Source organism: Musca autumnalis, unplaced genomic scaffold (assembly GCF_047663935.1).
Source record: "Musca autumnalis isolate F117 unplaced genomic scaffold, ASM4766393v1 scaffold_2, whole genome shotgun sequence".
Classification (NCBI taxonomy): domain Eukaryota; kingdom Metazoa; phylum Arthropoda; class Insecta; order Diptera; family Muscidae; genus Musca; species Musca autumnalis.
In genome coordinates this window covers 215,920,688-215,941,675 of record NW_027411755.1, presented here as the reverse complement: position 1 = coordinate 215,941,675, position 20,988 = coordinate 215,920,688, and the positions used below count along the sequence as shown (strand labels likewise).

The 20,988-nt window shown below is 35.3% G+C and overlaps 1 protein-coding gene across 1 annotated transcript in view; it reads right to left on the bottom strand.

Moving 5' to 3' along the window:
- Nucleotides 1-11,266: 11,266 nt before the first annotated feature.
- Nucleotides 11,267-20,988, bottom strand: part of LOC141392521 (uncharacterized) — a 66,510-nt gene continuing 56,788 nt past the window's right edge. The window contains exon 3 of the mRNA XM_073965458.1: nucleotides 11,267-11,327. Within this exon, the coding sequence (XP_073821559.1) occupies nucleotides 11,267-11,327 (61 nt within the window). The remainder of the gene's footprint in view (nucleotides 11,328-20,988) is intronic.

Genomic DNA, 20,988 nt, shown 5'->3' with positions numbered 1-20,988 from the left:
TATCTCGACGAGATAAAGCGATTTTGAGATGTGTGTCCGTCCGTCCGTCTGTCCATTATAAATTGTAAACACGCTCCAGGCCGCAATTATGGACCGATCGTCACGAAATTTTGTATGGAGGTCGGGTTCAGATCAGAATAGATCCCTATTCTTATTGGTGATGATCGTGAAATATTTAGCGGGTGAAATCGACCAAAAACATAATATTTATCCAATTTTCTAGCGGCTCTGTAGGTCTCAATAATAGTCCGATCAACGCGTAATTTTAAATAAAGTAAGAGCATATCACAAAGGTGAAGCTTGCAATTTGAGATGGCGATCGCATAATATTTAGAGGGTTAAATTGACCAAAACTTTTGTGTGAAAATTGTGAAAATTTTTAATATACAGCTTATATTTTAATTCCTCGAAGTGACATTCCGGACAAGTGCGATATACTTGAAAGTGGAACGCTTGACCTTTCAATTGATGCCAATTATATTGGTATACATGCTAAGATAACAGAGTTACAGCCTAATATATTCCATTATTTGTTTGTAGTGTAATAATAAACTCGCTAGAAGTCGCAACTATACATCAATAGTCACGAAATTTTGTACCGGGTAAGAGTATAGGTCGAAAAAGGTGCCTACAATTTTAAATGATGATCTGATATTCTTTAGCGGGTGAAATGGACCATTACTTTTTTATGAAAAATATAAAAATGTTATTTTTGGTCGATATTTTAATTCCTTGAGGACATATATATTTCGCAAAGTAGCCTACATATGGAAAAAAACTACTGACCTTTCCTCTGATGTAAATTGCAATAAAGTGTTTGCTAGATAACGGGCCTACTGCATAATATATAATGGGTTCTGTGTAGAGAACCACATTTTTATCCCATGCTACATATTGTTTCTCCAAAAGATTACGCACCACGAAATACTCGTCCTAGACCCCTTATTTGGTATGCCAAAATTCATATCTCGACGAGATAAAGCGATTTAGCGATGTGTGTCCGTCCATTAAAAATTGTAAACAAGCTAAAGGCCGCAATTATGGACCGATTGTAACGATTTTTTTAAGGAGGTTGGGTTCGGGCCAGAATAGAAATGATTAGTTTTTGGTGATTATCGTGAAATTTTCAGGGGATGAAATGGACCAAAAACAAAATTTAATAACCGGCAATTTGTTAAAGAAAGTTTGAGTTTATGATGAAGAAGAAGCGTACAAACCAACGTGAAGATCAGATAAACTTTTGTGAAATTGGTAAAAATTTCAATAACATAGCGGTTAAACAACGGAAGTAGTAGTACTACATAAGTGGGTTTCATTACATTTTAGTTTGTGTGAACTAAATTTTCCTTTCCTGCTACAAAAATGTCTTTGTCATGCCAGATAACTTTTTGGTTCTGGTCATAAGTATTATACATTACATCTCTGATATTTGATAATTAAATGTTCACAATCATTGAAAAGAAGTTCCGTGGAGAGCGATTGTCCAGGGATAGTGGTATAGGGTATCCCATGGTCGGCTCCGTCCGACTATAGACTTTTCTTACTTGTTTTAATAAAAATAAGGGAATTGCAGCAAATTTCAAAAATTTTTAAAATTCTTAACTACTTTTGCTTTTCAAAAATAGTCAGGCTTAATCCCATAGGCGTTGTTTTAATATTTTATTAAAACAACTTTAATTTATTAGTGGGTAAATTGGCGATGTTTACCAAGGTGTAAGACAGGGAAGACTATAGTTTCAGATCTCGCCACAGATCTTCATCAGATGTTGAAAAACAAAAACAATTGCTCGCTCAAATAGATAAGTGCCCAAATATACACTTTGATCGAGCATTTATTTGGTACTACCTAAACTCGGGCAACTTCACTTGCAAACAAAACCAAATCTTTCAAACTGTTATGCGTTCGTTGAGTCTCAACAAAAACACATAACTAATTTGTTGGTATTGCCCATTACCGGCAATAAACAAACATTTAACGGTCTCACAATTAGGAGGGTTGGCGTTTTTTAGGTAGTGTCAATGAAATTCTCGATCAATTGCCAATTGGTTATAAAAAGTTTATTGTTGAAAAACGAGAAACAAGGCAACTGATGAAGATCTGTGGCAAGATCTGAAACTATAGTCTTCCCTGCCTTACCCCTTGGCCAATTTTTTTCCACTAATAAATTAAAGTTGTTTGAATCAAATATTAAAACAGCGACTATGGGATTAAGCCTGACTATTTTTGAAAAGCAAAATAGAAGTCGTCATCCCAAAGAAAAAAGACGCCAACACTCATAATTCTTAACTACATAAACCAATAGATAAAAAATTGCAACTCTACGAGATTTTACAAAAGGCATCTTCTGTATTAGCCAATTAGTTTTAGAATTACTAGCTGTCAATACAACATTGCAAAAAATATGATTTAAATATTATAAAGGGCGCCCCAACTAAAACGTAATTTTTAAATTTAGCGCCATTCGAAGTGTCATTGTTTGACATTTGAACAATTATTATTGTTTGCTAGCAGAAGGTACGCTACACGAATGAACAACCCATTCTCATTGTGAAATTGTTTTACGAAATGGTGAATGTTTTGCGGCTAGAGTTCGCAAATTGCGATCAGTTTGGGGTCACAATAATGCTCCAAAAGAGTCAACTGCAAAAACATTATTTTATAAATTTGCCGAAACTGGACCTGTTAGTGTAAAGACAACAACGCACCTTCGAACAGTTCGAAAGAGCGAAAAAATCGCAGCTGTATGTGATGATGTCGCTCAAACTCCATCCACCTCAATTCGACACCGAGCTCAGCAAGTTGGTGTCTCCAAATCCACTATGCAGTGAATTTTGACGAAAGATTTGCCTCTTCATACGTACTCAGGAACTGAAGCCAGCGGGCCATGGACAACGAAGGGAGTTCGTTAATTGAGTATTGGAGAGACAACATGAAAATGCTGATTTTGCCGATAAAATCATTTTCAGTGACGAGGCCCATTTCCATCTTGATGGCTTCGTCAATAGGCAGAATTGTCACATTTGGGGTGAGGAAAATCCTCGAGTGATTCACGAGCAAATGCATCCTCAACGTGTCACTGTGTGGTCTGGTTTTTGGACTTAAGGAATCATTGGACCTTTTTTATGAAAATGAGGCAGGTCATGCGCAAACAGTGTTCGGTACCGTGAAATGATAACCAGTTTTTTCTAGCTTAGAATTGAAGAAATTAATGTGGAGGGCATGTGGTTACAACAAGACGGCGCCACATGTCATACAGCCAGAGAAACATATCAATTGCTGCAGCAGTCATTTTCCGGTCGTGTTAGTTCGCGTTTTGTAGACCAGAATTGGCCGCCTAGATCGTGCGATTTAACACCTTTAGATTTTTGGTCTTTGGGGTTTTTTGAAGTCATACATAACCTCATTCTGCCTACTTTACGATACAATAAAGTTTCACGATTTTTTAAATATCTGTGTTTTATTCAAAATATAAAAATTGCGTTCTAGTTGGGACACCCTTAATTTGAAAATTATAATGATTTCATATTTTTTCAGAATATCTGCAACGACATCTTAGAAATTTTCAAGAATTTTGATTTTCCACCTATACTTGGACATAAGCTAGCTGCTTGTATATAGGGGACTTACATAATATCTGCTAGAATGTTCTGTGCTTATTCTGCATACTGTACATACCGATTTTATCACACTCTCGTTTTTTTAGTCTCCTTTTGATACAACCCACAATAGTATGGAGGATATATTAAGATTGTTTTTCCCTTTGTAACGCATTGAAGTAATCATTTGCGACTATATCAATTATATATATTCTTGATCGGATAAAATTCTGAGTCGACATAGCCATGTCCGTCTGTCCGCCTGTTGTAATCACTCTAGCGTCCGCAATAATTGAGCTAGAACGCTATATTTTTGACCCGAGTGTCTTTTTCCATAGGCAGGTCAAGTTTGAAAATGCACTATATCGACCCACATGTTAGTATAGCCCCCATATAACGGTACCTCCCGATTTTTGGTATTTTGAAGGTTTTAGCTACAATTTTCGGACGAACTAGCTGTAATTTGACGTTTTATGTTCCCAGAGGTCACAAACTAACTTGACCAAAAAACCGTCAACATAGATCAATGACTCGGTATAGCACCCACATAACTACACCCCCCGATTTTCGGTATTTTGAGGGGTTTAGCCACATTTTTAAACCAAACTACCTGTAATTTGTTATTAAAGGTTCCCAGAGGTCACAAAATATATACAGTAGAATTGTCAACATAGGTCCATGTCTCGGTATAGCTCCCACATAACGGTACCTGCCGATTTTCGGCATTTTGAATGTTTTAGCTAAATTTGTTGGCCAACCTACCTGTAATTTGACGTTTGATGTTCCCAGAGGTCACAAAATATTTCCACCAAACATTGTCAGCATAGGTTCATGTCTCCGTATAGCCCCCATTTAACGGTACCTCCCGATTTCTAGGATTTTGAGAATTTAAGCTTCATTTTTGACAGAACTACATATAATGGAACCTCCCGATTTTAGATATTTTAACGGTTTAAGCTAAATTTTTGGACTGAACTACGCGTAATTTGACCCTTGGGGTTCCCTGCGTCGCGAAACTTCTTTACCAACAATTTTTAACATCCGATTTTATGTATTTTGGGGATTTTAGTTAAATTTTCCATCGGAATAGCGGATATTTTACATTTGAGGTTCTGAGTGGTCACAAAACATTTCCGCTTAAAGTTTTGGGCATGAAAAAAATTAATAATTCCATATCACGGTGCTCTTGCATCAAATTTAAATGAAAGGTGCTTACACCTGGGAAGTTTTTGCGGGTTCTGAAACTACAATGTTCATAGATGAGAAGAATCAAAAAACTAAAAAAATCGCCGGAGCGCTTTTTAAATAAATCGCGATTCAAGTTGGCATTTTTAGGGGGTTTTTTAGGTTTTCACGATTTTGCTTGGAAACCGCAAGTCCTATAAGAATGGAACTTACAAAAATGTTGTAGATATCAAAATTCTCTACAAGATTGACCTTTATGGTATTTTCGTAGGTTTTACCTTTTTTCAGATATAGAAGTTCAAATTGGGACAATGCACTGACTGTATCGCCCCCTTATAAAACAATGTCATGAAGGGTGCGCCTTAACTAAATTTTAATGAAAACCGCTTACACAGGGAAAGTTTTTGTGAATGTTGAAACAGCTATGTTTATAGATGAGAAAAATCCAAAAACAAGTAAAAATCGCTGTAGGGATTTTTAAATAACTCGCGGTCAAAATTCACATTTTAGGTGTTTTGTAGGTTTTCACGATTTTACTTGGAAACCACAAGTCCTATCGAGATGGTGCTAAGGAAAATGTTGTAGCAGTGAAAATTCTGTATAAGATTGGCTGATTCATATTTTCCTAGGTTTTACTATTTGTGAGATAAAGAAGCTCAGGTTACATTTTTAGGTTTTTTTTTTTTGTTAGAGTTTCGCGATTTTGCTTGAATGTGGCAAGTCTTATCGATATGGGACCTGAGAAAATCTTAAAGCTGTGGAAATTCTTTACAAGACTGGCTTATGTAACTTTTCCTAGGTTGTACCATTTTTTTAGATATATAAGTTTAAGTTGGGAATTTGCAGTCATGACATTGTTTTATAAGGGGGCGATACAGAATTGAATTGAATTTGAATTGTCCCAATTTGAACTTCTATATCTCAAAAACGGTAAAACGGACGAGAATACCATAAAGTTCAATCTTATAGGAAATTTTCATAGCTACAACATTTTCTTTATTACCATTTTTATAGGACTTGCGGTTTTCAAGCAAAATCGCAAAAACCTGAATATCCCCTAAAAATGTCAACTTGAATTGCGATTTATTTAAAAAGCGCTCCGGCGATTTTTTTTGTTTTTTGATTTTTCCCATCTATGAGCATTGTAGTTTCAGAATCCGCAAAAACTTCCCAGGTGTAAGCACCTTCCATTTAAATTTGCTTCAAGAGCACCGTGATATTAGTTCAGAGTATTTTATGGTGGAGGGTATAAAAAAAGTTCGGGCAGTCTTAACTTAATATGTTCTTACTTATGACGACAAAACCATCATGATCCTTCCTTACAATGCTGTTCGGTAGTTCTATCCAACACATTATAATAAGGATGGTTTCAACGGCAACACTTAAGCTGGTAGTACAACGAAAGCATATTATTATGCTGACCCACGGGAATAAATCAATTTTATGACAAGTACTAGTACTCCTCCACTTGTATTCGAGCAGCGCAGACGCTGGCCGAAACACTACGGTTTCGAGTCCATCCGGTACGAAGGAACCCACTGCAGGGGGATTTGGCCTCTTATTATTGGTTATTGTTGGCGTTGAACAGAACCTGGAATCCAATAACAACGATGTCTATACCGGATTTTTCGTAATTTATTCCAAGCCACCGGTGTCATTTTTGTCTACTAATTTTGTGACGCATTGCGTTCTTTCAGGCACCAAGGACTAATCAGTGACGATCGCATTATCCTTATGACGGTCATTATCAACAATATATGATGCTAAGAAATGTGTCACTTAATTCTGTACGCCGAGTAAAATTATAAAGCTTTCTCACGATTATGATTCTCGCTCACAGCGGATGAAGTCTTAGCATTGGACAAGGACGATCATGCCATGCAGATTCAAGATTTCCTGAACTCCACACTGATGAATTTTTGGTGTTATACGATAGTTAGGGAACTATGTTAATGGCAGCCAAGCGTTTGTTGAGCTCAGTGGCTGGAAATATCGTTAACGCAAGATAAAGTTGGATGTCGTCAATACTTTTCATTTTGCAAACAGCAACGATACCTGCTCCAGAATCATACATATCGGATTTCCTCAAGAGAAGAAAATTAGTGCTGTCACCTACAAAATCATATATTAAATTGCAACATATTTCTAATAATAAATAATTCCATAGAAAACGTTTCTACAGAGGTATCTGTAGACTAAAATCCGAGAAAAAATTAAAAGGAACATTTGACCTTGAAGGTGAGGATGAATGGATTTTATGTATTCACAATTATTATTCTTTTAGACAAGAGCTCTACGAGTAAATCCAAATTCTTAGCGGTTTATAAGATATGAGCCTGACAAAATGATCCCTTTTGACATTAAGGCCTCAAGTCTTTGCGGGCCCATAACCGCGAAAGTTGAAGTGATAGGGAAAAACGCCGGGAAACATGTCCTTTTATTTTTGGTCTTCTTTGGTCTTCTAATTTTCGTGTCGCACAGTGTAATCTTCCATTTTAACTTCACATAATAATGTGGTATACCTATGACATAAACAATATAAGTTAAAGCTGGCAATTTTCTCGCATTAAGTCTGACACTTCTACTATGGCGTAGGCGCCCCATCCCCTACATATGTATTTCATAATATGAATATATTAACATTTGTAAGTACTTTTTCCGGCATATTATTGGGATTTCTATTACACTGTGCAACATTTTTGAGCCAATCGCGTGCAAACAACTTCTGTCCAGAATTTTATGAAAGTAGAGAACTAATAGGCAAAAACCATATTTGGGTTTTGTTTTCTTAGATCGGGTTAGATTTTTATGGCCTCATCTAAACATGGTTAAAGATCGAATTTTTAAAACAAATCGGGGCTGTATCTCTGAAACCAATACGAATCTTGTTTTGACATCTGCAGCAAACTTGTAGATAAGAGCAAGAAGAAAATATTTCTTCTTGTTCATCTGTTTGACACATAACTTCTACAACTTTAGGACTACAAGATTGCTGAAGACTGCAAAGCAAAATTCTTATTAGTTTTCGAGATAAAGCTCCGATCACTGGAAAAAAGGCTCATTTTAGGTCGGTTTAGATGAGGCCATAAAAGCTAAACCCGATCTAAGAACACAAAACCCAATTAAGGTTTTTGTAGTCTCAATATGTACTTTCGCAAAATGCTCATTAGGAGTTGTTTGCATTTCCAGTGTTGCACAGTGTTATTCAGTAGTTGTCTATTAACTGTATAAAATATATTTTTAAATCACAAAAGGTAAAAAAGGTATCCCAAAACATATCTACCATGTATATTTTTCGCAATACCCTGAAAACACAAATCCGCGTGCATCCGCAATCATATCTTGGACACAAATGCCAACTTTTGGGAGATGATAGATCTTATTTAAGCTCACAATTTTCCCTGTAACAATTTTTTTCTAGTACTTATAGTTTTCAAGAAAATCGGCGATGGCGAAGGCGCCCCAGTGGCGAAGCCGCCCTATGTTAACATACTTGTTACAAACCGAATTCACAAAGTTTCAATGGTATCAGAACACAAAACTTAATCCCGAATTTATAATATGGAAAAATCCACCAAACGGAAAACAATTCTCCTTAAAAAAAGCTTTCAAAAAAATAAAAGAAAAAATAGATTCATAAACCAAAAGTTTGATAAACAATTTTACTCTTCAAAAAACAATCACTGAAGTGTGAAATGCTTAAATTTGTTTCCGGCGCACGTCCTTCAGACAATTTGTGTCTCGTTGTTAAATTGTTTTACTGGCAGAATGGTATGGATTTAGAAGGAGTGACATTCAACAAAATTCAAACCGGATATACATATGTACATATATGGTTTTGCAATATTCGTATGAAGTCAGCGGAGATATTGCGCGACGTACTTGTTGTGTAGGCAGAGTATGACATCACAAACATTCACACCCAAAGATATGATGCTTATATTTCGGTTCAACAAACTTCTTCAAGTAAAAAAGGATAATCCATAGAGACTCATAAGAGGAATAAAAAGAACTCAACTCTCTGGAAACAATCAAATTCAACTCACTGTAACTCTGACATATGGCATACCACGAACTTGCGGAATAGAGTCATCACCGAGAAGTTCTTTGTCTGACAGGGACTAAAGTATGAAAGAAAGAAAACAACGCAAAATCTTACCAATTCCATTGTGGTTTATGCCTCAATGTTGGTAGCTTGTGTGTTGATGTAATAATGTCTTCATTTCGTCGCAATGTACTTCTTCAGGAATAATAATGCCAAAAAAAACCAACCACCCACTCATACTTGGAACTTTTTCATGTTTCCTGTTTTTTCCTTATTTGTTTAATGTATTATTTAATCACGCATTATGGAAATAATGTTAACAAGTTGTGAAAAGTCATTATGGAGAATTTTTTGCTTTGACTTTCGGTTTTGTGGAAATGTCTAATTGAACGTTTCAATGTTTGCTTAGAAATTGGGAATGAATGTTTTTTATGCACAAATTGTAGCTGTTGTTTTAATTCGTAATATTTACTTCAAGCAAATAAGACAACCGTAACAAAATTAATTATGTAAAGCCCTAATGGATTTTCAAGAAATTATTTATGACTTGTTTGGAAGAAAGCATGAAAAAACATGAGACTTTAATTGATTTAGAGTTGAATTCAAATATTTGTTTCTCCTTAAGACCATCTACATAACACAAAAAAAAACAATATTTGAAATAGGGGTTCTTTGGTGGGTATAACTTAGTTACCTACTAAGAAGGCCATATACAGAACATTTGTAATAAAAGCCGAACTAATAATAGAATTCCGATACTCTCTATTTTTTGCTTTACATTTCCAATTTTGAGTATTATGACTCTTCTTCTCGTCGTTCACTTGCCTACTCCATTAGAGCCTTGTCCGTCCGGTTCTGCGTGTACCACAATGCGGCTGATGCAGTGATCAACATTCGTTTAACCCTCCGTCATGCACATGTATCTGGCCAGATATTTTACGAATTCAACTGCGATTTAAATATATTTCAGATTTAGCTAGGGGCTTGAGTCTCCAGGTACCCTCTACAAATATTGTAAGGTATCGTTTTATAAAAAAAAACACTTTAAAAAACAACAACAATCTAAATTTATGTAGATTTTTTCATCTATACATCGTATACGTAGCGCATGTATCTGACCAGATACACACACATTTTGCTCCAATCAGGTATGCCTACAACATTCGAAATCAGATTATACATGTTTTAGGTGCTTACCTGAAGCTTTGTGAGACTTTTTTAATTAAGAATTAATTAAAACTGACTTTATAACTACTAAATTTAAATGAAATGAACTTTATACCAATTCTTGTTATTTTTTTGACATTACGAGTAAACACAAAAATACAATTTTTTTGTTTTATTTCTCATATTTTTTACACGGGTTAAGCATGTACTAGGAACAAAAAAAGTGAAAATATATATCTGCCTGGCGTGATAACAATACAAGAATATAATATTATCTCTAAAATAGCATATTTTTCGTATAAATGTACTGAAATACATACTGTATCTGGCCAGATACATGCGCTACGTACGTGACTATCGGAACATGTGCATGACGGAGGGTTAAGCGCAACACAAATTTTTATGTATATTTGTATACTCGCGAATTAATTAAATTTTTGTTGGTACAATTTGCGACACTTGCAGAAGCGCACTCTACTTAACAGTTAAAATATAAGCTTAACGTTAATTAATTCTTAATAGACCCTTTAGTACCCGGAATGATAAAAAATGCGATTTGAAATTCTTGTTATATGACTTTGACTGGCTTTGAAGTAAAAGTTGTACTAACACCCTTTACCCGACAATTTTTTACCATTGAATGTTAAAAATTGTCTTTCAGCTGTGTTCATCATAGCGGCGAGAGTGCAACATATTATATATCTTCAATACAGAGCAGGACTTTAAAATAACCGCGAAAATACATGGTGTTTTAAAACGTATCATGAAGATTGGAGGACAATTTCGTAAGGAATATACCGCAATTCCGTAAACCTAAACTAATTTGGCATATAGTCGCGTCTTGTTTTTTATTACATGAACTTTTGCTTGGGTTTTAAGGATAGCAATACCCTTTATGTGGTCAAAATTTCAATTCAACACATGTTTTTAAGATAAAAAAAAAACTGAAAAGAATAGAGTTCAACATTTTATTAAATTCAGGTTAAAAACTATGGAGTATTGTCTTGGTTATTGCTTACACTAGCGAAACACACTATTCAAAAGTCATTGATCTGAAAAAAGCGGTTAAGAATTGTTGTTTCAACTTTAACTTCAAAACAATTCATCTTCTTATAATAACAATTGCGATTCGCCAAGACACATTAATTAAGGTAGCCGATTCGACGAATAGCAACAACAAAAACCTCTTATTGTACACTTTAAATGTCAATATTTGTTATGTTTTAGTATGAAGAGCTGTTCTTGTATGTTGTTTACAACAACTTTTGACATTTAACGTTCAATCAGGTGGCGTGAATCGGCTACCTTATTCAATGTACCTTGCGATTCGCGTCTGCATTGAGGAAAGCATAGGTCCTATTAAGAATTAATCTAATATATAAAAGACAATGTGTGTATGTTACTATGTTTGTATGTTTGTATGTTCCGAATAGACTCAAAAACGGCTGAACAGATTTTCTTGAAATTTTCAGATAATGTACAGGGAACACCGGTGGTGAAAATAGGCTATATATTTTCTTGAATGGTCGTCGCGGAAGTGAAATATCGCGGTCATTCCAAATTATTCAGAAACGAAAAGACTCAAAAACGGCTGAATAGATTTTTTGGAAAATTTCCGATAATTTACTGGGAACACCGGTGGTGAAAATAGGCTATATATTTTCTTAAATGGTCGTCGCGGAAGTGAAATATAACGGTCATCCTAAATTATTCAAAAATGTACTATTTCAGATAGTATAGCAAATTTTAGTAAGCGTGACTATAAAACCGCTATAACACTGGCTTCTATGTGTGGGATAACGCGGTCAACGCCATATTTTGGAATACAGTAAAATCCCGATAACTTGAGATGTCACGATAAAGCAATTCCGAAAAATCGATTGGGAAATCTTATAAAATTTTGTATGTGAAGTTTTTAGGTCTGAGAATAGGTCGTAATCTATTTATTTAACCCGCTAAGTTTAGTGACCGGTGGTCCTCCCCACAATTTTTTAAGAAAACCGCGAAATTCAAGATACTTTTTAATATATTGTTTACAAATTGTTTGCAATGCTATGGTAATTACTGTCTTGACCCTGAATGGTCGTCGCGGAAGTGAAATATCGCGGTCATCCCAAAATTTTCAAAAATGTATTATTTCAATTAATTAGAACGTTCGTAAGCTGTTTTTATACGACTAAGAGTAGTGACCGGTGGTCCTCCCCTACAATGTTTTTAATAAAATCTGAAATCGCGGTCATTACAAAGTTTTCAAAAATGTATTATTTCAATTAATATACATAATTTTAGTAAGCGTGACACAAAAATGATACAATACTACTGTAATTACCGTCTTGACCCTGAATGGTCTTCGCGGAAGTGAAATATCGCGGTCATCACAAAATGTTCAAACATTTATTATTTCAGATAATATACATAATTTTGCGTGCCTAAAAAATGCTATAAACGCTGAAAACTAAACAATAAGTTAGATAGCGCGATCAACTCCACATTTTGGAATACAGTAAAATCCCGATAACTTGAGATGTCACTATCCAGAGGTTAAATCCACCAAAAATAGCGAAAATCAGGCGCCACCCTTCTATGGGAGCTATATAAAAACGAGGACGTATACTGAAAATTCTCTGCAAGACTGTTTACGACCCCCAAAACTGACTATATCTCCAAACTATTGAAAATCGGGAGGTACTGCTTTATGGGAGCTATATCAAAACGAGAACCTATAACTGTTGCATACCGAGCCCAACTAAAAAGGCGTGTCTTTCGGTCGATACGAATATTTATGCTCTCATCTTTAAATTACATTAAAACCAAATTTTAGCCATTTCGGTGTGATAAAGATGTTAAATCGTCAAAAATAGCGAAAATCAGCCGGTACCGTTCTATGGGAGCTATATCAAAACGTGGACCTATACTGACAATTCTCTGCAGTAATAATTACGACTCAACCAAGACCAACAATCCAATATATAGCAATGTTAATTGACGTGCACCGATCATTATATGTGGGTCACAAAGTGCTTTAAACTGTCAATTTATGGTGAAGGGTATAATAAAAGAGATTTTATATCTTAAATTTAGGGGATACCTGGATACATGGAATTTATGTCAAAAACATTGATTTATATTATGAAGTTTCTAGAGGGATGCCTAATTATGGCTGTATCAATGCTGGATAGATAACTAAAATTTACACGGAGAACCCAAACAACGGGCCAGCAACGCGGACCGGGTCAGCTAGTCTAATATATAAAAGGCAATGTGTGTATGTTAGTATGTTTGTTTGTTTGTATGTTCCGAATAGACTCAAAAACGGCTGAATAGATTTTCTTGAAAATTTTAGATAATGTACTGGGAACACCGGTGGTGAAAATAGGCTATATATTTTTTTGAATGGTCGTCGCGGAAGTGAAATATCGCGGTCATCCCAAATTATTCAAAAATTTATTATTTCAGATAATATACCTAATTTTAGTAAGCGTGACTACGAAACCGCTATAACACTTGCTTCAATATGTGGGATAACGTGGTCAACGCCATAGTTTGAAATACAGTAAAATCCCGATAACATGAGAGGGAAATCTTATGAAATTTTGTATGTGGAGTTTTCAGGTCTGAGAATAGGTCGTAATCAATTTTTTTATCCCGCTAAGTGTAGTGACCGGTGGTCCTCCCCACAAATTGTTTAAGAAATCCGCGAAATTCAAGATACTTTTTAATAAATTGTTTACAAATTGTTTGCATTGCTACGGTAATTACTGTCTTAACCCTGAATGGTCGTTGCGGAAGTGAAATATCGCGTTCATTCCAAAATTTTCAAAAATTTATTATTTCAGTTAATTAGAACGGTCGTAAGCTGTTTTTTACTGCTAAGAATAGTGACCGGTGGTCCTCCCTACAATGTTTTTAAGAGAATCAGAAATCTTTGATATTTTTGAACGTATTGTTTACAGATTGTTTTCCCTGAATGATCGCGGTCATCACAAAGTTTTCAAAAATGTATTATTTCAATTAATATACATAATTTTAGTAAGAGTGACACAAAAATTATGTGAACACTAGCTTGAACAAGTGGGATAGCGCGGTCGTGAGCTATTTTAATATGGCTAAGTGTAGTGACCGGAGGTTCTCCTTCAATTTTTTTTAAAGTCCATGATATTTTTGAACGTATTGTTTACAGATTGTCAAGTCTCCCTTGTCCCGTATGGGATGTTGTGGAACAATGTTTTTTTGTTTTTTTATTGTTTACAGATTGTTTGCAATACTACGTCTTCGCGGAAGTGAAATATCGCGGTCATCACAAAATGTTCAAACATTTATTATTTCAGATAATATACATAATTTTGCGTGCCTAAAAATGCTATAAACGCTGAACACTAAACAATAAGTGGGATAGCGCGATCAACTCCACATTTTGGAATACAGTAAAATCCCGATAACTCGAGATGTCACTATCCAAAGGTTAAATCCACCAAAAATAGCGAAAATCAGGCGCCATCCTTCTATGGAAGCTATATCAAAACGAGGACGTATACTGAAAATTCTCTGCAAGACTGTTTACGACCCCCAAAAGTGACTAATCTCCAAACTATCGAAATTCGGGAGGTACTGTTTTATGGCAGCTATATCAAAACGTGAACCTATAACTGTTGCATACCGAGCGCAAATAAAAAGGCGTGTCTTTCGGTCGATACGAATATTTATGCTCTCCTCTTTAAATTACATTATAACCAAATTTTAGCCATTTCGGTGTGATAATGATGTTAAATCCTCAAAAATAGCGAAAATCAGCCGGTACCGTTCTATGGGAGCTATATCAAAACGTGGACCTATACTGACAATTCTCTGCAGTAATAATTACGACCCCAACCGAGACCAACAATCCAATATATAGCAATGTTAATTGACGTGCACCGATCATTATATGTGGGTCACAAAGTGCTTTAAACTGTAAATTTATGGTGAAGCGTATAATAAAAGAGATTTTATATCTTAAATTTGGGGGATATCATTACATGGAATTTATGTCAAAACATTCATTTATATTATGAAGTTTCAAGATGGATGCCTAATTATGGCTGTATCAATGCTGGATAGATAACTAAATTTACACGGAGAACCCAAACAACGGGCCAGCAACGCGGACCGGGTCAGCTAGTTTATTATAAATGTTGGCCTAAACATGATATTAAATCCTATTAACTAGGGTGCGCTTATACGAATGTCTTACCATTTTTAAGGTTTTTGTAAATTTTTTCTCCGCCACTAATTGTTATGGAGTAAGTTTTGTGCCTAATTGGTTAAAATGTAATAAGACTAACTGTTTTATAAGGGAAACTCGAAATAAATGTATGTAGTTTAATTCGCGAATAATTACAAAAGTTGGCTTGCGCTTAAACGAGTGTCGACCACTGTATATACATACGTCTTTTTTTGTGGGTTCGTCATAGCCCATTTTCATGACATGCCTAGCCAACGCACCGTTGCACGTTTAATTATGCTGGTGTCGTTGTATAGCCGGTAAACATGTTCGTTCATTCAAAGTCGTTCGGGGAAGCTAAAACCTCCATCGGGACCCTCCCATTGGCGAATTGGGGACGTTCACTTTATATTTCTATGGCGAACATCAGGGAAATAAAATACCCGAGGGTGACCAAATTCTAGTCTAAGGGGCGACAGCTGGTCCTTTAGTACAATTGGCAACCGGAGCTGAGACAGCTGGTATGGTTTCCTTTGAACGACAGAAGGCGCTGTGGGATCCGCATGTACTGCTTCCGTTCAGCGAAAGAAAGAGCGTGTGTTATCACTAAATATTAACGTCCAAGGTAGCAGACCTACCACCAAAATCGGAAGATATGGGCCAATCACTTATACCTTCTGAAATAATAAATGATTCGAGAATGCAAAATGAAAGGAAACAAAACAAAAAGAATGATCACATGGTAAAGACAACTGGCAACGTTAAAAGGACTCGATTTGGTCAATGGAATGTGCGAACGCTATATCAAGCAGGGAAGTATGCTCAACTAGAAGCTGAATGCGAACGGCTAAAACTAGGCGTCGTTGGTTTAAGAGAAGTTCGTTGGAACTGCAGCGGTGAATTCTGCAGTCAAAAGGGTAACCTTTTAATATTCTCTGGAATGCCACAAAGCGATGATCCCATATACGAGGGTGGGAATCTTCTTAAGCAAAAGAATGAAAAACGCGCTAATATCTTGGAAAGTAGTTACAGAGCGTATTATTACAGCGCGCTTAAAAAGTGGAAAGATCAATATGACGGTTGTGCAACGTTATGCTCCCACAGAAGACGCTGAAAAAAAATAAGATTTCTATAGCTTATTAAATAGAGTTCCAAGTGATCTTCCTCGTCGGGACATGGTATTGATGATGGGCGACTTCAATGGAAAAATCGGAAACGATAACTCAGGATATGAACAAGTAATGGGAAAGCATGGACTTGGACAATGCAATGAAAACGGCGACTTTCTTATAGAAACATGCTTGAATAACGACCTTAAAATTGGTGGCTCTGTCTTTCCACATAAAGACAATCACAAAGTGTCCTGGAGAAACCCATCTGGCCATGAGAAAGTGGTTTTATACAGTACACGATGTGCGCAATAAACGGAGTGCGGATATTGGCGGCGACCACTACCTAATAATATCTGAAAAGTTTCTGAAATTACACCCAAAAAGCATTACACAGCAATCAAACCCACCTATTGATACAGAAAAATTTAACGCCGTAACGCCTTCAAAAGTAAAATTAGAAATATCGAAATTAACGGCGATGGCAGCATTGATATTGATACCATATGGAGCTGCCTAAGAAAGAGAATACAAGAAATATGCAAAAATGTTTTAACTTATAAATCCAAGTCGAAAAAAGAGTGCTAAATAGGAAATATAAGGAATAAACAACTACAAAAAATTAAAAATATATAAAATTATTTCAATGAAATGAGCAGTGCAGCACAACTGGCAGCAAACAAAGGCCATACGAAATAAGTTTTCAAAATAATAAATGACCGGGAGTCAGGAAAGGACTTCAACACAAATCGAAAATGAAAAGAAATGAGCAAATCACGGATAAAACGTAACAACTGAATATATGGAAGAAGTATTTTGAGATGAGATTAAACGTTATTCATGAGAATGATGATCCTAACGATGGAGACGTGTTAGAAAGTGAATTTACAGATACAGACATTGACGTAAACCCTCCTACTTATGCGGAAATAGTTGAGGCAATCTCAAAACTGAAATCAGGCAAGGCAACTGGATGTGATGGTATCCCAAACTTTTGGAGCCAGTATTTAAACGAGTGTGGATAGAAGAGAATATACCTACGGAGTGGAAAGAATCCGTCATTATAAAAATACCCAAAAAGGGCGACAGGAAGAAATGCAGCAACTGGAGGGGTATATCTCTAATGCCAACGGTCATGAAAATATTCAACAACATAATCCTCGGCAGAATATCAGAACAACTAGATAATCAACTCAGCTCTTCACAGGCTGGTTTCAGGACAAATAAATCATGCATAGACCATATAAACTCCATTAGAATTATCAGTGGAATTTAATGCTCCTTTATACCTAGTCTTAATAGACTTTGAAAAAGCATGTGATGTTCTGAGACGGGACTATGTTTAGAAAGCATTGCGATCACGAGGTATACCAAATAAAATTATAAATATACTAAAAAAACTTCTATGATGGTGCAAGTAATCGAGTACTTCACAACGGAAGTCTTAGTGATGCCTTTATATCGATAAGTGGTGTAAAGCAAGGATGTGGGCTGTCACCATTATTATTTATAACAGTTTTAGATGTTATACTACAACGAGCGAATCAAGAACGTTATGAGATTAATTGGTATTTACATAATAAACTAGGTGAAATGGTCTACGCAGACGACATAGTCCTTGTAACAAACAATCGTTCCGACATGCAAAACAAATTGAATAATATTGTCCAAGAGGCTGAGAAAACAGGATTTAAGATAAACATTAAAAAAACAATAGCTATGAGGATAAACGCATCAGTCAACACATCTATTTATATATACAATGAGGCCATAGAGGACATCGACAAATTTGAATACCTTGGCAGTATTCTCACAAAGGATGTAGGTACAAGAATGGATGTGGAAAACAGAATACGAAATGTGGAGATCAAGAAGCCTAACCCTAAATACCAAGATAAAGATATTTAACTCATGTCTTAAGTCAGTGTTGTTATATGGCTGCGAAACCTGGCATGTCACCAAATCGATCACTATGAACATGCAAACTTTCACAGATATTTGCGACGCATACTTGGTATATGGTGGCCCCGCACAATCTCAAATAATAATTTATTACACGTTACCCACCAAAAACGTATAGATAAAGAAATTCTCAAAAGAAAATATGGTTGGATTGGACACGCGTTAAGGAAGCCAAGAACTGAAATAGCTCATGCAGCGTTGGAATGGAATCCCCAAGGATCGCACAAGAGGGGTCGGCCTAAAATGACGTGGTGACGCATAGTCCAGATTAAGACGACCAAATCGTTAAGAGAGTTACGATCGATGGCGAGAAACAGAGAAACGTGGAAAATTTTTGTAAAATCTATTTGTGAATAGACTAAGTTAATAAATATAAATTTAAGAACATGTCAATACATAAATAAAAATTCGAAGTCGATATTCACCATCGACGCCGAAGCCTGAATTGAGGGCTATATCAAATCGAGGGCCGATATAGCTCATTTTCAATACCAAACATTCTAGGAGTAATGGAAACTTCTATACCAAATTACAAAGCTCTGTCTTAAAAATTGCGACATAGAATTTTATGCAATGTGTTACCAATGGAATGACAAATTTAATTATACCCTTTATGTTATGGTAGAGGGTATAAAATAAATAAATTTTGACTTTTCTTTGGGGAAACAAACATCTCAGAGCATCAGACATGGCATCTACTTATAATAATTCCGGCGTTTTGATGAGGTCTCGTAAGTAACTTAAAAATTAACTAGCAAGATTAAACTTTATATGAGTTTCTAAACATTCCAGTTCCAGTAACAAACTATGTTAATGGAAATTGTTCCTCAGATAATTTATTTAATGCAGACTTCGTAATGTTTTTACTTAATTGAATTATTTGACACAAGGAGTTTGTACTGAAAAAGTTATATCTAGCGAAGTGTTTGTTCGGCTCATGAGGCACTGATATGAAATTCTTTAACTAATTTTTTCAGTTACCGACAAAAATCGGTAAAAATGTACCAAGTTATATCGAAATCGGCCCAGATTTGGATGTAGCTCAAATATAAATTTTCTGCCGACTTCACATTCGAAGGATTCTTCTCTAAAACACACCTTCGGAACAATAAATTAAGACGGGTAGAATCAGTATTTGTAAAGTGCGATTTAGTTTGATGAGTCTAAATTAACCCACATTCTTCTTATACCCTCCACCATAGTATGTAGGTTATATTAAGTTTGTTTTTCCGTTAGTAACGGATTGACATATTCATGTGCGGCCATATAAAGTATATATATTCTTGTAAGTCCATGTTCCGGAATACCCTCCACTGGAGGGTACAAAATAACTATAATTTTCGTTGGTAAATTTGTAGATGTTTATGTGTTAGGTATCGTAAACTGTGGTCCTAACTATCCCATTGACAGATCCAATCAATTAACGGATTTAAGAACACCAATTGGGATCGAGAGATGTTTGTACAATGAAATTACAGTGCTGTACTAGAGACCATAAAGCCTAACTGAAGTCACAATCAGTTCTGAGATGCACTTTTGTAATGGAGGTGCATGATAATAACATAAATGTTCCACAAACATCCTAGGCGGGACAAAGGAGTCTTCTCTCATATCAAAATGTTGGACCAATATCAGTCAATGTTTTCAATTTAAATTGGTCATCATAGGTTCTTGTAGGGTCATTTAAACCATTTTTGTAGAACATTTTTGTAGAACATTTCAAAATCATCCTCTGACTGACCTCAAACTGCACTAACGTGAAAACTTTGATCTTTGATCTTAAACAATTACTACACGACATTTTCTTAAAAAATACGTGTTTAAAATTACCCAAAAATAATCTGGATAAAAAAAATCATAAAAAGGATAAAAGTTATTTAAAAAACAAGAGCTGCTAGAGAAAAACTGATTCGAAACTGATTCATAATTTGAACTCACCAATTTATGTAAGAAGCACAAAAAATGGATTGAAACTACCAACTTTTTTTATTTCATAAAATTAAGCTCATCCAAGGCAAGTTTCTGCATCAGAAAATTTTAATTTATATTTTTTTTTATTTAATTGCATAATAATTCGCTAAATTAAACAATCACAAAAACTCTGTATCAATTTTTTACGTGACAAACCATATATTAAAGCTTTCTAAAGCTTTCTAACATCACATATCTATCCATTTAACATTCTTCCCCTTTATTATTTCACGTTTGTTGCCGTAGGGTCCTTTCCACTTCATCAACTTTTACATAGAATATATTATTTTTCTTAAAATTCAAACCTATACCTTCGTTTTCAAAAGGACACTTCAAAAAGGTAGCCAAATTCCATTTAAAGTAATCATCAAAATGTTATTATAATGACGTGAAAAAAAAACAATCTCATAATATGTGGAGTGAGTAACAAAAAAACGCACACAGCCGACATTTGCATAAAAATGAATTTTTCGCCGCTGACATCACTCATATCCACTACGGCAGCAGGCAAGTAGGCGGACTGGCTGACGAGCACCAGTAACTTAATAGCGGAACATATTCACATATTATAACACATATACACACAAACGTACATACTTTTTAGTTATGAGTTTGGGTATCGTCAGATAAATTCTGATGTATTCATTAATCTTTCACTACCAACCATTTTTGCATAATGTTCATATTGTATCTTTATAAATATGAAGTTTCACTTAGGGCATAGCAGCACAGTTACACACACACCCATCTAT